The sequence below is a fragment of the Manis javanica genome, chromosome 8 (genome assembly GCF_040802235.1).
Source record: "Manis javanica isolate MJ-LG chromosome 8, MJ_LKY, whole genome shotgun sequence".
NCBI classification, from domain to species: Eukaryota; Metazoa; Chordata; class Mammalia; order Pholidota; family Manidae; genus Manis; species Manis javanica.
The window spans coordinates 86027089-86041918 of record NC_133163.1 but is presented as its reverse complement, the minus strand read 5'-3'; the positions used below and the strand labels follow the sequence as shown (position 1 = coordinate 86041918).

At 36.1% G+C, this 14830-nt stretch overlaps 1 protein-coding gene and 1 long non-coding RNA gene across 8 annotated transcripts in view; one reads left to right on the top strand and one right to left on the bottom strand.

Moving 5' to 3' along the window:
• Window positions 1–14477, bottom strand: part of LOC140843122 (uncharacterized) — a 171032-nt gene extending 156555 nt beyond the window's left edge. Inside the window, exons 1-3 of one of the 2 annotated variants that reach the window (XR_012120634.1) lie at window positions 14395–14477; window positions 7979–8167; window positions 7160–7251 (exon numbers count right to left, since the gene is read on the bottom strand). This is a non-coding gene — a long non-coding RNA (uncharacterized lncRNA). Of the gene's footprint in view, window positions 1–7159; window positions 7252–7978; window positions 8168–14369 lie in introns of both variants that reach the window. The other variant, XR_012120633.1, reaches the window with a different exon arrangement.
• Window positions 14478–14573: 96 nt separating this feature from the next.
• Window positions 14574–14830, top strand: part of DPH6 (diphthamine biosynthesis 6) — a 234551-nt gene continuing 234294 nt past the window's right edge. For all 6 annotated transcript variants that reach the window (XR_005056047.2, XR_005056046.2, XM_036998452.2 and 3 more), the window contains exon 1: window positions 14574–14727. Coding sequence is in view for 4 of the 6 variants with exons in the window: in XM_036998452.2 (XP_036854347.1) it covers window positions 14705–14727 (23 nt within the window). In the remaining 2 variants the exon portion in view is untranslated. The remainder of the gene's footprint in view (window positions 14728–14830) is intronic.

Here is a 14830-nt window from a genome sequence, read left to right as displayed (position 1 = left end):
CCTCTTTTATCACTCTAGTCTCTATAAAGGTCCAATGACACCATTTTCTTCCTTTCCCTCTCCAGATTTAAGGTACTATTAGCTTCCTGGCATTGCTAATTCCTGGATGTCTCAACAACCCTGGGTGATTTCTTAATCTTGCCCATAACTCTAAAAAAGTGCTTTTATTCAATTTCTTTCAAGTCCCTGTTTACTGCCATTAGTTTGACTGGAACAATAGAACTGGACATTCTTTGCCTTCATCCAAATGAAAATGCAGTAAGAAATATAGGCATTTAACATATTATAACTGGAAAGCATAAGGTGTGATATGACCACACAGAAGCCTATCTTACCTAGCTTGTGAGATCCAGGTAGGTTTGTTATGTGAGATGTTAAAGTTCACATAGTCAAGAGTAGACAGCTAAGATTGTATGTATTTATATTTCAGCAAAAGAGTCTTCTGTGTTTTGAATCAAAGAGTTCTGTGAACTATAAAACTATTTGAGAATCTTGAAAAGTAACTGCAAGGAAAAATTTTGCTATTTTTGTGTTAGGATAAGGTAAATTTTGCCATATTCAAATTCAGTTCATTCTCTTTCACTTCACACCCTTACAAGTCATTCTTACACATGCTTGCCAGGTTACTATCCAAATAAAATGGCAGGATTATCTCCTTCCTGAGCTAACTCAGTGACCCCCAAATTTTGGTCACCTCTAAAATCTAAATAGCTTAAACAACAAAAGTTTACTTCTCAATCATGCTAAATGTCTATCCTAGTACATGGGGGCTTTATTTCAAGAATTAGGCTGGTAGAACAATGGCTGGATGATTGCCAGTCCCTGGGCAGAGAGAAAAGAGAACCAATGAAATATGTAGTGGCTCTTGAAAGTTCTCCCCAGAAGTGACTTCTGTCACCTCTGCTCATTTCATTGACCAAAACAAATCACATAATCACTAGACAGAGAATGATGGTCTCTCAGTAAGGAACTCCACAGGGAAGGAAAATAGAAAATTTGGTGAACAATAATAAAAGCTACTGTATCTACCAGATGGCATCTTGTTAATAGATGCAAATCCTATAGTCTTGGAAAGTCTTGATAAGTCTTAGGAAGCAAAACTCTTTCCCGTCATATACAAATTTAGTGTTGAGTTTTTAACTAGTTCTAATATGGACAAAATGTTTCCATTCATTCACACATTAGTATTCTACATTAGTAGCATTGGAATATTTTAACTGATTGACAATTATTGTGCATTTCAAAAGAGAGAATTAAGGACATGTAAATTTCCTTTTGCCTGAGAGGGGAGAAAGGAGTCAGTGACGAAGAAAAAGAAAAGCCTATAAACTGTAAGGCTGAGAGCACTGACGGGAAGAGCAAGCACATCGAACACTGGCATGCCAAAGTCCCCGGCTGCTGCCCCTCCCACATCGGACACTGATGACGTGTCAAAGTCCCTGGCTGTTGCCCCCTCCCAACCTGAAAAATATGCCTTGGGCTAGCCAATCCCCACAGCGCTGTAAATCTAAGCTCTGCCTCTCCCTACCTTCTTTAAAAACTTGCTGCCTGTCTGCTTACACGTGAATTCCCCAGCCTCTATTTCTATAGGCTGGGAAAATCTTGCCCGGGTGTTTGCATTCAAATAAACTACCTGGCCCTTTGTTGCCTCTCTTCGCCTGCTTATTTTGGCTGGAATTTATCTTACATAAACAAATTAGTTAGATAATTTATTTGTTCTTTATTATTTTATATCTCTACCTCTTATTTTAAAAAATATTTGAGATTTTAGAGATTTATTTCTAATATTGTTTTTTATTATCAGTATTCTGAAATATCAAATCAAACTAATATCCACTATAATTTTCCAAAGAATTTAACTGTAAAAAGCATTCATTTTTTCCAAGTCAGAATACAAAATTATATCCAGTCAAGATCATTATGTTAAAACTACAAGTGTATATAGTTACCAACAAAAGATAAGTATGGAAAAATTAAAATCAATATTTCTAAGGATATTATCAAATATCTCCCATTATTTTTATGGGATTTGCTTGTTTAAAAATCCTAACTTTCATTTGTCACATTTTTTGTTGCAGATAAATTAAATCACACCAACCACATGTTCTCCTTCCTCATACCTGAATAGTTCTCAAATATCACTTACTTTCCCTGTATGTGCATGTTGAGATACGTATATGAGAAATCGAAAAACAATACTAGACTTATGTACACACATAAGCCAAAAATCACATTGCTAAACACAATGAAATTTTAATCTATTAGGGCCCTACTAAAAGCCAATGTACAAAAATCTTATTGATGAAATGAAAGCTGAAAGAGAAAATTATCATAATTAAAATGTTCAAATTCTAAATATTACTATAATTGCAATGAAAATTTTCCAAGTTTAGCCTCTATTTTTATAGACTAGGTTTTCCAGTTCCTCTCACAAATTTCTCCATTTCAGAAATACATAGGTTTTTCCATTTAAATAAACTAATTAATTCAACTATCCTTACCATCTACTTACTCAGAAATACACAGCTGGAGAGAGAATTATTTATAAACTTTTACCAGAGCCATGAGGTATTGCTATGAGTGACTGCAGGCCATATATGTTCCATGGTGAAAAAGAAATGGCAGATGGGCATGATCTTTATGATGCTCCCAATATTTTCAAAGCTGTAGTTGACCAGATTCAAGTGGTTGATTTAGAGTCTAGGACATTCATGTTTGGGCAAAACTTTAGAGGAATAAAAATAGGTGTAACATTGAGCCTGATGTCATAACATTTTACACTCATTTTACAGAGAAGTTCTGGAACAGAATTAGTGGTTGAACATGTATTTTCTACAGTTCTTGAGAAATGTTCTTTTATAATGATATTATCAAAGGAAGACTTTTTTCCCTTTTTTAATGGATTATTATTGCAACTCTAGAAATTCAGAATGTGTGAGAATATATGCCATTAAAAAATTGCAGAGCAGATAGTTTTACGATTCTAAAACTGATAATCTGGCTTCAAAGTCAGGAAACCTGGGTTCTAGCCACAGCTCTGTCACTAAAACACTATGTAGCAAACACTAATTACCTGATATATCTATATTTCTCTTCTTTCTTCACTAAATTGAAAAGAAAATATTTTCTTAAACCTATTTCAAGAGGATATTATTAAGATACATGAAACAGAACTTGTTAAAGTAGTTGGAGCTTGTCAAAAGAAAGATGATCCATAAATGCACATTATAATTATACAACATTATGTATACCAAACACCAAAAATGTCTTCCTAAATAAGAACAATGAATAAAATTACAAAGAAGGAATCTGGAGAGAAACTTTTTGAGTAGTGAATATTAAAAATATCAATTTATCATTATAAAAAACTCTAAGGTTTTCCTCTGATGCAATTTTATACACAAAACATCTGGCAATGGAGATTGGGACTGGAGATATTAATATTATTTCCAATGTGTCAAATAGGTAACAATGAATTTCAAAAGAATTTCATCATCCATCTCCAATTTATTGAGACACCTTGAGAGAAGAATCTGTAAGGCTTGGTTACAGATTGGGGAAGTTACCTTGGAGACTAAACAGCTGAAGGATGGTATCCTCAAAAAACAATAAATTGGTAGAAGTATGAGTTGTAGTAATATGGTAGGAACATGACATGTCAAGATACTGACTTAGTTTTGAATGTGCTGGGGGTGCAACTGGGGATGTCCAGAGTTCTCTAAATTGGTTATATTCCAATCATATTTTGGAGGGGCTTCACCTTAGCCCCATTAGCTAGAATTAGAGACCTTGATGTTCTTATTGGAGACCTTTAAAAAAAATGAGGCAAGTCTATATGTAGTGATACAGAATAATGTCCTAGATATATTTAGAAAAACAAAATATACAACAATGAATGTAGCATGTTCCCCTAGGTGAAAAATAAGTGATATATGCTTACATATTCATAAATTCATCAAAAGATACAGAAAAGTGGGTAATGTGCTGCCTCACAGAAAGGATGTAGGAGACTGGAGGTCTGAAGAGGAAGAGAGACCAGTTTTATTCCTTGCTCTGAAATCTACATTGTCTGATATGTATAGCCACTCCAGCTTTATTTTTAATATTATTTGCATAGTATACATACATATGTTTTTTATTAACATTATTTTACTTTTAATTTGTGTTTTCATATTTAAAGTGAATTTCCTGTAAACAGAGCATAGTAGGGTCTTGTTTTTTGTCCAATCTTTAAATCTGCATTTTTAGGTGGTTAGACATTGACATTTAATATACTTATTTATGTTGGTGGATTTAAATCTAACAATCTGATATTTGTTTTCTCATTTTTTTCCTTCTCTTTTTCCTCTTTCTTCTGCCTTCTTTTGGCCTAAAAGAGTATTTTTATATGATTACATTTTAACTCCTTTTTGACTTATTAGCTATAAATCTTTGTTCCATAATTTTTTAGTATGTGCTTTAGGATTTACATGTGACAGGTACTATGACTAGTGTATTTGTGTATATTCAATCCTCACTTCATAAGGTAAGTTTGGATATTCCTGTTTTACAGATGAAAAATAAAGGTCTTGCTGAAATTAAATTAATGTCTCAGAACCAGAATTCAAAGCCAGGTTTCTCTGACCCCAAAACATACTTTGTAATATTAAAACAATATTGAAATAACTTTTAATCTTTCATACAGACAAACAATCTATAAGACAAACACAAGCTAAAAACTGAATTGCCATTACATTCTAAATCAATGAATAAACATGGAGATTATAAAGGCAGAAAGGGTTTAAACATAATGGATTGCCAGAATTTGGAAATAAATTCAAGAATATGGTATTGTCCTCTCTCTAAAATTGAGTACAGTAAAACAGAACAATGAAGAAATAAGTTATCTGCAGAAGTAAAATCTTACCCTTAAAGCAAAGCTTTAATATATGTTCCTGGTAATATTAATGAATAATGCAAATTTCCTGTCAGGTATTTATAACTGGCTAATGCCTGATAGAAACCAATACAGCATTTGAAAATGTAAGTGCTACTAATGATGGTGTTGGAGGCTTTAGCCACCCCATAATCTCCAATATTACCCTCAGATAAACTCACAACTTAAATATGAGTCCTTAAGATACAAATGCAATTTTAAGACAAGCCCCTTCACTTCCACTTTTAACTATTCAACCATTCATTAAATATCTCTGATACAGAAATTCTAGAACTCCCATCATATGGGGAAAAGAATGAAAGAAAAAGGATGCTCCACCAGTGCATGTCAATATATTAATCTCCTTCAAAGTTTAATTCCTAGAGTGCATATACTCATCCATATACATATACTAAGTTTGAGAAAAGGAATTAATAGAATAATAACAACATTTATTGGATAATTAAAACCAACTCCATCTTTACCAATAATTGTTCTGTTAATTAAGATATTAATTGCATATAATAAATCTGAACAATTTTAAGGGTAGTGCTTGATGAATTTTGCCAATTGCATAACCATTATGTAACCACTGCTCCAATCAAGGTATAGAACACTTAAAATATGACCTCAAGGCCTTTTGACCTTGATGACCTCTCTTCATTCTGACTTCAGGCAACATTGATCCCCTTTTTATCACTGGTACCTTTGCCTTTTATAGAATTTCATATAAATTGAATCATGTAAAATGTAGTCTTTTGTGTTTGACTTCTTAGCATGTTTCTCAAGTTCATCCATGTTGCTGTATGTATTCCTGAGCAGTATTCTATTGGTATGAATATATCATAGTTTGTTTATCCATTGGCCAGTTGATGGTGATTTGGGTTACTTTACGTTTTTAGCTACTGTGAATAATGCTGCTATGAACATTCACATACATCATCACATTTTTGTGAGGACATATGTGTTTATTTCTTAGAGGTAAATACCTAGGTGTGAAATTGCTGGAACATAAGGTTAAGTATGTCTAACTTTATAAGGTATTTTCAAACTGTTTTACAAAGAGGCTGTATTATTTTTACATTCCTACCAACAATGTACTAGGGTTTTAGTTGCTCCATATCCTTGTCAACACTTAGTTTTATCAGTCTTTATAACATTTGCTTGTAGGTATGTATTGATTTCTCATTTTAGATTTATTTTATCACACAATATTTCAATGACAGAACATTTACAATCTGTGCTTTCCTATTAGCAAAAGAATCAGCTAACTCACATGTATTCTGGTCTATTAGTGAGTCCTCCATGAAACTATATAGCTTCCAACAGTTCTCTATAGTTTAATCTATATTAAATAAATGTAAAGTTGATTTTTTAATCTATGGAGCTGAAGACTAGATCCTATACTTTTCTGTGCTTTTATCAGAGTATTGCCTACCTGAAAGACCTAGCCTGAAGCAGTCAGGCATCCTTCCCCCTCTTCCTTCCTTCTATTCTACCAATTATCCATTCTTCCAAAGATCATCTACTTTATTTACAAAGATACATGTTGATTTTAGAAAGTTAAAACAATACAGAAAGGTATATGTAAGAAAGTAAAAAAACTTACTGAATTTTACCACCATCAACATGTGGATATTTTTTCCCCAGGCCTTTCCTTATATAAAATAAAAATAGACCATGTTGCTATAATGAACTTTTACTTCTTTAACAACAATTATGTATGGTAGATCATATTTCTCCCTATTTTACAGATAACATAACTAAAGAAAAGAAAGTTTCAGTGAATTGTCCCAAATTACAAAGCTTAGTAAGTGGCAGTGCTGACATTCAAATTGAGGGTCTAACTCCAGAATACAAGTACTTAATCATGATTCTACACTGTCTCCCATATATATGCTTATGTGTGTGTATTCTTTGTATGTTAATGCAACTATATTTCATAGTGCTAACAAATATAAGTAGACACAATGATTGCATTATCTTTTACTCTATGGATATACTGTGGTATATTTACCACAGTATATTTATTTAACCAATCCCCTAATTATTAATATTTAGCTTGTCTATCTTTCAATATTATAAACAACATCACAAGTAAGATTCTGGCATAAACATCTCTGTATTATTGTCCAACTATCTCTTTAAGAGAAATTCCTAGGGATAGGAATGCTTATCAGAGTGTGTGCACATTAAAGATTTTATATGTAGTCCCAAACTGCCCTCCAGAAAAATTGAACTTACTTCTTCAGCAGATGAGCATGAGATTGTTCCTTTCTCCATACTCTTGCCAGCTGCATCTTCACCAATTTTTGTTTCTTTTAATCTCTGCTAACCTGAAAGTTAAGAAATTGTATCACATGGTTATTTTATTCCACTTATTAATGGAACTAAATATTTAGTCTTTTAAAATATGTAACTAATGCAGATATACTCATATAAAGTAGTCAAACAATACATAGATGTTTATGAAGTGAAAATTAGAAGTCCCATCTCCCCTTTTTCTCACCAAAAGTAACATTGTGACAGTTTAGTACATAACTTTGTAGAACCATAAATATCTACTTACATATTTATGCATATGTATAATTTTCCTTTGATACAAATGGAAACATCTTTTACAAGTTGCTTATTATATTTAAAATATGACTTAGAGAATTCTTCATTTTTCTTGTAGAAGTACTATAACTTATTCAGTTCTGTTGATGTAATTTAGATTAATTATACACATTTTTTTCAATAAATATATAATAAGTACTACTCTGCGCCAGGACTATTCTAGAAATGAGAAATACAAAGTCCCTGTCCTGATGAGATTTCCATTTTGCAAATAATGCTACAGTGGACAATCTTGTACATTTTTGCACATATATGAGTGCAAAATATTTCTAAAGGAAAGGGTATAAGCATTTAAAAATTTGATAAATAAACATAACAGGCCATCAATAAATACTAGCTGGGTAAATAAATTATGAAATTAATAATAAGCAGGTATGTTTATTTTGTGTATACTGAGATTACATTTTTAAAAACTAGTTTCTAAGATTAAAGAAAGGAGCTAACCAAATGAAGATTTCTGTCATCTCTGGGAAAACTGGAAGAGCTGATAACAATAGGTCCACCTTTGCACAGGACAGCAAGAGCCAAGCGATGAGTGAGTAGAGGTTTGCCACTGTCTTCACCATTCCAAACGGCCTTATACCACTTCACTCATTTATGTTACCTGCATGGTTCCTTTGAACTTGCTGCTCTCTATTATGGAGTAAAGAGAAAAGATATCTAAGTGAGACAGATTGATTCTCAGGCCTACAATGTTTAACAGTGCCCTCATACAATATATTAATTCATGTAATACAGGAATTTCTTTTTCAGAAAGAGGGTTCATCAACTTGGAAGTATAGAAAAGGATTCAGGAGGTAAAGGTCCTTCCAAACATATCTTGGAAACAGGATATTTTGGTCCAAATAACCAGCTAGTCATTTCAGTGGCAGATACAGTATAGAAGTTAAGAGCTTAAGCTTTAAAACTAGACTGCCTGGGTTTGAATCCTGGCTCTATCACTTACTAGCTCTAAGACTTTGGGTAGTGCTATTATGGACTGGATGTTTGTGTCACCTGAAAATTCATTTGTTGAAGCTCTAATCCCTAATGTATTGTGAGGACCTTTGAGAGGTAGTTAGGTCATGATGTTGAACCCTCATAAATAGGATTAGTGCTCTTATAAGAAGAGACTCTCTCCACCGTGTGAGGATACATCCATCTGCAAACCAGGAAGAGGGCTCTCACCAGCACCTGACCATGCTGGCATTCTGATCTCGGCTCCCCCAGCCTCCAGAACTGGAAAGAATAAATATCTGCTGGTTAATCCATTCGGACTGTGATATTTTGTTGAAGCAACCCAAACTGACTAAGGCAGGCAGGTTATTTAAATTCTTTGTGCTCAGTTTCCTCATCAGTAAATAGGAGTAACAATGTATCCTAATTTATAAATAGGCTGTGATATTTAAATGTCACTACTGTAAGAGTGTCTGGTCTACATAAACTGCCATTATTAGTATAGGTGCCTCAGATGCTCATATAGTGATGTCCTTAAGTTTATACTCCAAATAATTACTTAATTCCTTTTTTCCTAAATCCTCACCAGGAAATCTCACGGCTTTCTGTATGGCATGATTTTAGGAAGATGCACTGGCTTAAAATCCTTTCAAGGTCTCTGAGGGATAACTACCTGTGGAGTTTTTATTATATTATTTGAGCTTTATCAATCAGTACATCATTAAGATATGCTTCCAAGGAAGCAGAATTCAGTGACAGCTTGTAACTTTTTATTACCAGCTACAGTGTTTGGCTATGGAGAGTTTCCCCTAAGAAACTGGCAAGGGATTGAGGCTTTTTTGAAGCTGATTTTCTATTCACCTATTGTATTGACTTTACAAACTAATTCAGTCATTTATTTGTACAGGTTGAGATTGTAGGAAGAATGTTCACAATGCTTTTGAAAGTTGAATCTTGGGCAAGTCATTTCAGCATATTATAAAAGCTATTTTTTACTACACTGATATAAAAAGTATTAACTTGTTGACATTGACAGGGCTGCAGTTACCTTGACACTATGTATAACACTATGCACATAAGGACCTTCCTAAGCTAACTTTTCTTGAAGTTTGGGCAAATTACTTATAGGAAAATGGATATTATTTGGCAAAAATATATTTTTCTTGTTCATGACTCCTATTAAAAACACTTTGTCAGGATTCAATATTGGTATGTTACATGTTCAAGATTAGTATATTTGTTTAAAAGTAAATTAAAATATTTCCTTAAAATACTGTTGTTTATAATTTAGACTTTCACGAATTCAGATGGACTTTCCATCAAATACTATCCTTAGTGTGAATGAACTCTTTATTCTACATTTCTTACTCTAGCAGGGCATAACATGAAACAAGTAATGTAAATGTTCTTTTTCCTCATTATGTGATTTTGTGAGTCATTCTGTGATGCTCAGATCTTTCAAAAACACCTGCTGTGGAGAGAACAGATGATAGACGGCTTTCAACTGCCACACTTTTGGATCCACTGTGGAGTTCAAAGGAGGACACCCTGCCCCTATGCCACTCCCAGTTTTTGATGGAACACATTAGGGGCAATAATCTGGCCTTTTCTGTTTACACAGCTTCAGCTGGCAACATGAACTCTACAGGCACAGAATCCAATTCCACAGAACATCTACAGTAAAACCCACTTCATAGAGAAGGGATGGGAATGGGCCCATGCTCACGGACTCTTACTGTCATGTCATATAGTATACTGTTTACACAAAGCTGGTCTCACAGAGTACCGGAAAGGCCTACTGAAACAACAACTACATCAGTAGCTCAGAAACAATACTCTACAAGGATGGTGCACCATCCCTTAGGGTATAGTTTAGGCACTAAGTCAGAGATCTCTACATGGCACTGTGTTTCCAATAGGAACGATGTGTCGATCTTGGAACCAAGGTATGAAAGCAAGAATGTCTTCGTTTACAATTACTCCCAATAACCCACTAGGGAACTCTGTTCTTTACCTCCCACAACTTTGGGCTAAGCAGGTTAGAAGTCCTAGTCTTCAAATGTTTTCTCTCTTGCTAGGGTGAACAGCAGTGATGCACTGAACTACAGGCTATTTAATAGTGAGGCACTTTTAACTCTTTGTGCCCAGGGACCAGAAGGCAGGGATAATTAACTCTCATTAGCAAGAAGAGATGGGGCTGCTTTTACACAGTGAAGACAAGAAATAATACAAATGTGGAACCCAGGTGATCCACTTGGGTGCCTCTTACTCCTTGCTCAAAAATAACTGTGAATGGACACATGTAGCAACCCCAGACTAAGAAGGGTATGATGACCAAGTCTAAGACCTTTTAGAAATAAATGTTCAGGTCATACCACCAGGTAAATCAACAAGGTAAATCAACAAGAGCCAATAGATGAGAGTGAAAGAAATATGAAGAGAAAAGTGGAAGGCAGGACAAGTTCCAATACAGCCCAAGATCAATTGCAATGACAGGGACTATAGTTTGTTTTTGTTCTAATTATCTCCCCTTTCTAAATTTATCCTTAGCAAGAGGAGTTCATGGGGATCATAGAGGAGCTATATCATGAACATTATTATGAACTGACCGATAGTGTCTAGCTATAGCATGTTTGGATCCACCCTGAGTTGCACCAGGCCAAGCTTTTCCTGTGCTGCCCCCAGACAATGTCTGAGCACAGTGGAAATACTACAACTGGGTTGTTCCTGTTCAATTTTGGATTCCTCTAAAGGACATTTTAGTTCAGGATACCCCATTGGTCTGCTGAGGCTTTCAGAATTATAGTGTCATCAGGGTCTATTGCTATTCATTCTTTCTTCTCTGTCTGCTTTTCTAGGTTCCAATCTGAATTCCAATCTGAGTCTCCCTGCCTTCTCCTTCCTCTCTCTTTATCCTTCAAAGGTATTTTCTCCAAATCAATCTCTTGCACATCTAACCCTGTCTTGGTGTCTGCACCAGAGGACCATATATGACACCCTAGGTGTTGCTTTCAAATTTCTGCAAAAGTAAATGACACCACACAAGGTGATTAGAATGATTTAAGAAAGATCCTCATTGGGAAAAGTTGGAACATAATTTAACCTATAGTTTCTAATATAACTCTTCTGAGAATCAAGAATTGCTCTGATTTTGTTCAGTCAGCTATTTTTAAAAAAACCCTCCAAAAATACATATGAATCTAAAAATAACCCTGATGGTTGATTTCAGAATTGCAAGTATGATTATTGAGCTAGAATGGATTGAACCTATCACTTGTATTGTGGCCCTAAAGGGACATTCAAGCACAGAGCCTCCTGTGGTAACTCTGAGAGGAAAGCACTAATGAGAGGAAGTACAAAAATTTTAAGAAGATACAACACATGTAATAGTGACATCTTAGGTAGCCAGAAACATTCATCAACTGACAGAATTCATATAAAAAGTTTTTTAAAGGAGGGAATAGATGGTAAGAGAAACATTTTTTTTCATGGGAAACAAGTACCTGGAGAAGAGATACTTAATAATAAGGCACTGGAAGAGATAGTTAATACAATGGTGCTAGGATGATTCCAGTGGAGAAGAGCAACATCATCAAGCCAAGGACTGGGTGACCTAGGATAATGGTATAAACATATTTCCTAAAATACAATTTAATTACAGGATATGCACATTGTTAAATACTTGTTTATTAAAGGTGTCCTAAAACAAAGCTTACAGAGCCCAGTTACCAGTCAGAAAGAAACAATAATTCTAAGGATGTAGTTTTAAGAAGAGAGTCTGAGTACCTCCTCTCCCTATCCCTTTGGCAAGTTGGGAGGAAAAGATATCCCCTGGTTTAAACAAAAGAGGAGTCTTTGAGGATGTTCTAAATTTATTTCATCAAAATCACTCACTCACCCTGTTACTTATTACTAATTCAAACAATCTCCTGAAAAGTGATGGCAAACAGGCAGAATAACCTTCCTGGTGTTAAAATTCCTCATTTGGCTTTCCATAATCCTGGGTAATCTGGCATCATTTTATATCCATCCAATTTATTTTCCCTTCTCTCCAATATACTTTCATGACACATTGGGCTGGTTTCCCTGCTGCTGCTGAACACATCACACTCATTTGTGTGTAGGGCAAAAAGCATACGGGTTTTATTAAAATTTCTTACATGTACATGGAGTCTTCACAAGAGAATGAACAACACCTGCCTACCCTCACCTAAATGGTGGCATCTACATGCTTTTATAATACATTGAACAAAGAGAGGCAACTGTGGAAAATTATGTGGAGAGGCTAAAGGGATATCAGAATTATTTTACAATTTTTGTTTGTACAGATTTCTTTCAGCCTTGATTCCCTGAAAACGAATGTTTTCTTTCCTCCAGTACAGGGAGGGCACCTTTTACATGGGAGTTTTATCCCCAGCTTTCAGGAATAAAAAGGAAAGCCAGAGTGCCATTCATGCATCTGCTGTTTCTCAAGTACTTTTAACTTAAGATAAGCAATATGTCAAAGTGGCATATTTTGGGTAACATGTTCTGAACTCTTCTCCTGTCTAGCTGCCTTTGTTTGTAAGGTCCACCTGTTGTTCCTCCTGTTCATTTCTGCTAAGGTTTCAAATCCTGTCCTTATTCTAGTATTTACCCTGGGGGTTCAACTAATGGAGCTCTTACCACAAACATCACTTAAATTGTTATGCCCCCCTGTGTTGGAAATAGTTGTTTAATGTATTTGTCTTATTTCCCCAACTGGACTGCAAACTCCTTAGTAAATATTCACAATTACAGAACTGGAGTTAATGAAAATATTATAGTATAATTAAATTGAATGCTTACTATACAGTGGCATGATTTTAAGTTCCTTATGTACATTTATTTAATTATGACATTGGCATCATCCTTCACAGTTTTCTTTTTCTCATGTCTTGTATCTAATCCATGCTCTATCTTAAAAATAAAGCTGGAATCCTCCTATTTTTCACCAAGTTCACTAGTACCATCCTGGTTGCAGGCTCCATTTCTCTCTTGGATTTTTTCAATAGCCACCTAATAGGTGTACTGTCAAGACAGCACAGTATATTCCCTTCAAAGTTTGACATCACAGATTCAAACCCTGCAATGGCCACCAATTTCACCCAAAGTATAAAAGAGAAAGTTCTTTCTGGCCTGCAAGACCCTCAAGGGTCTCCCTCCTCCTTTCATCACTGGAACTTCATCTCCCACATTCTCTGCCCTGCTGTTTCTGCTTTAACCACATTGGCTAGCCTTTTGTTTTGCATAAACACATAGTGCACCTAGGGTCTGGCTGTAGTTTTTTCTTGCGCTCGGAGCACACCTAGTCATACACAGCTAACTCTCTAAAGTTGGCTCAATTCTCACCATCTCAGTAAGTCATCTCTTGATGCTCTTTTGAATTCAACTTGCCCTTTCATCCCCTTTCTGATTCCTCTCAATCTCTTTTTTTTTCATAGCAATTACCAATTTTTACATACTATGTTTTTTAATCTGTGTATTTTAGCCCTATTTAAACTTCATGAAGGTACTATCCTTTATTTTATTCATGCGTGTATCCCCAAACCCTCAAACAGTGCCTGGTGAAAGGCACCCAGTAAATACTTGAATGAATTTAGAAGCTAGATTTTCTTTTCATCAAGGCCACTGGTCTTTGGTGACCAGCCTTCGGCTTCTCAGCTTCTATATGATGCTAACGGCCAAAACCACAAGAGGCTTAGAGATCCTGAGCCTGGGTCAGGCTTTAGGTCTGGAGTACAAAGGAGATATAAGCTAAACTAAAGGGTACAGTTCGTTTCTTGGGGGTGACTGAAGAAGTAGGGAGAAACATCCTCTCTCTTTGCACGTCCACAGGTGTTTCAATTTGTAGCATAAGTGACTTTGAACATTTTCCTACCAAAACAAACCCAGTGGCACCGTACTTGGGCTCTGCGACGCGGACCTTGCCCTTCCCCTCGCAGCTTCAGCGCCCTCACTTAGGTGGTTAGGCCATGCCTAAACGTCATTCTTTTCGGGGCCGGGGTGTCCCTGCCACAGGGCCGTGGCGCCGACCAGGCGTAACCTCCGCGGCCAGGTGTCTCGCAGGCAGCTGCAGGGGCCGTAGTGCCCTTCCCGGACAGGCGGCGAGGCCAACACCCGGGCGAGGTCCCGTAGAGCGTCACGGCGGGCGCCGCGGCGGCCACTGCTCGGCTCCAGCCCGCGCCCGCCGCACGCACGCGCACTGCGCCCAGCATGAGGGTGGCGGCTCTCATCAGGTAACGCGGCGCTGGGCCGCCTTCCTCCTCCCTTGCCAGCCTCCCCTGCAAGAGCGGAGGGAGCTGCCGCCGCCAAGGACGCCTTAGAGAGGGTATCTGGGCC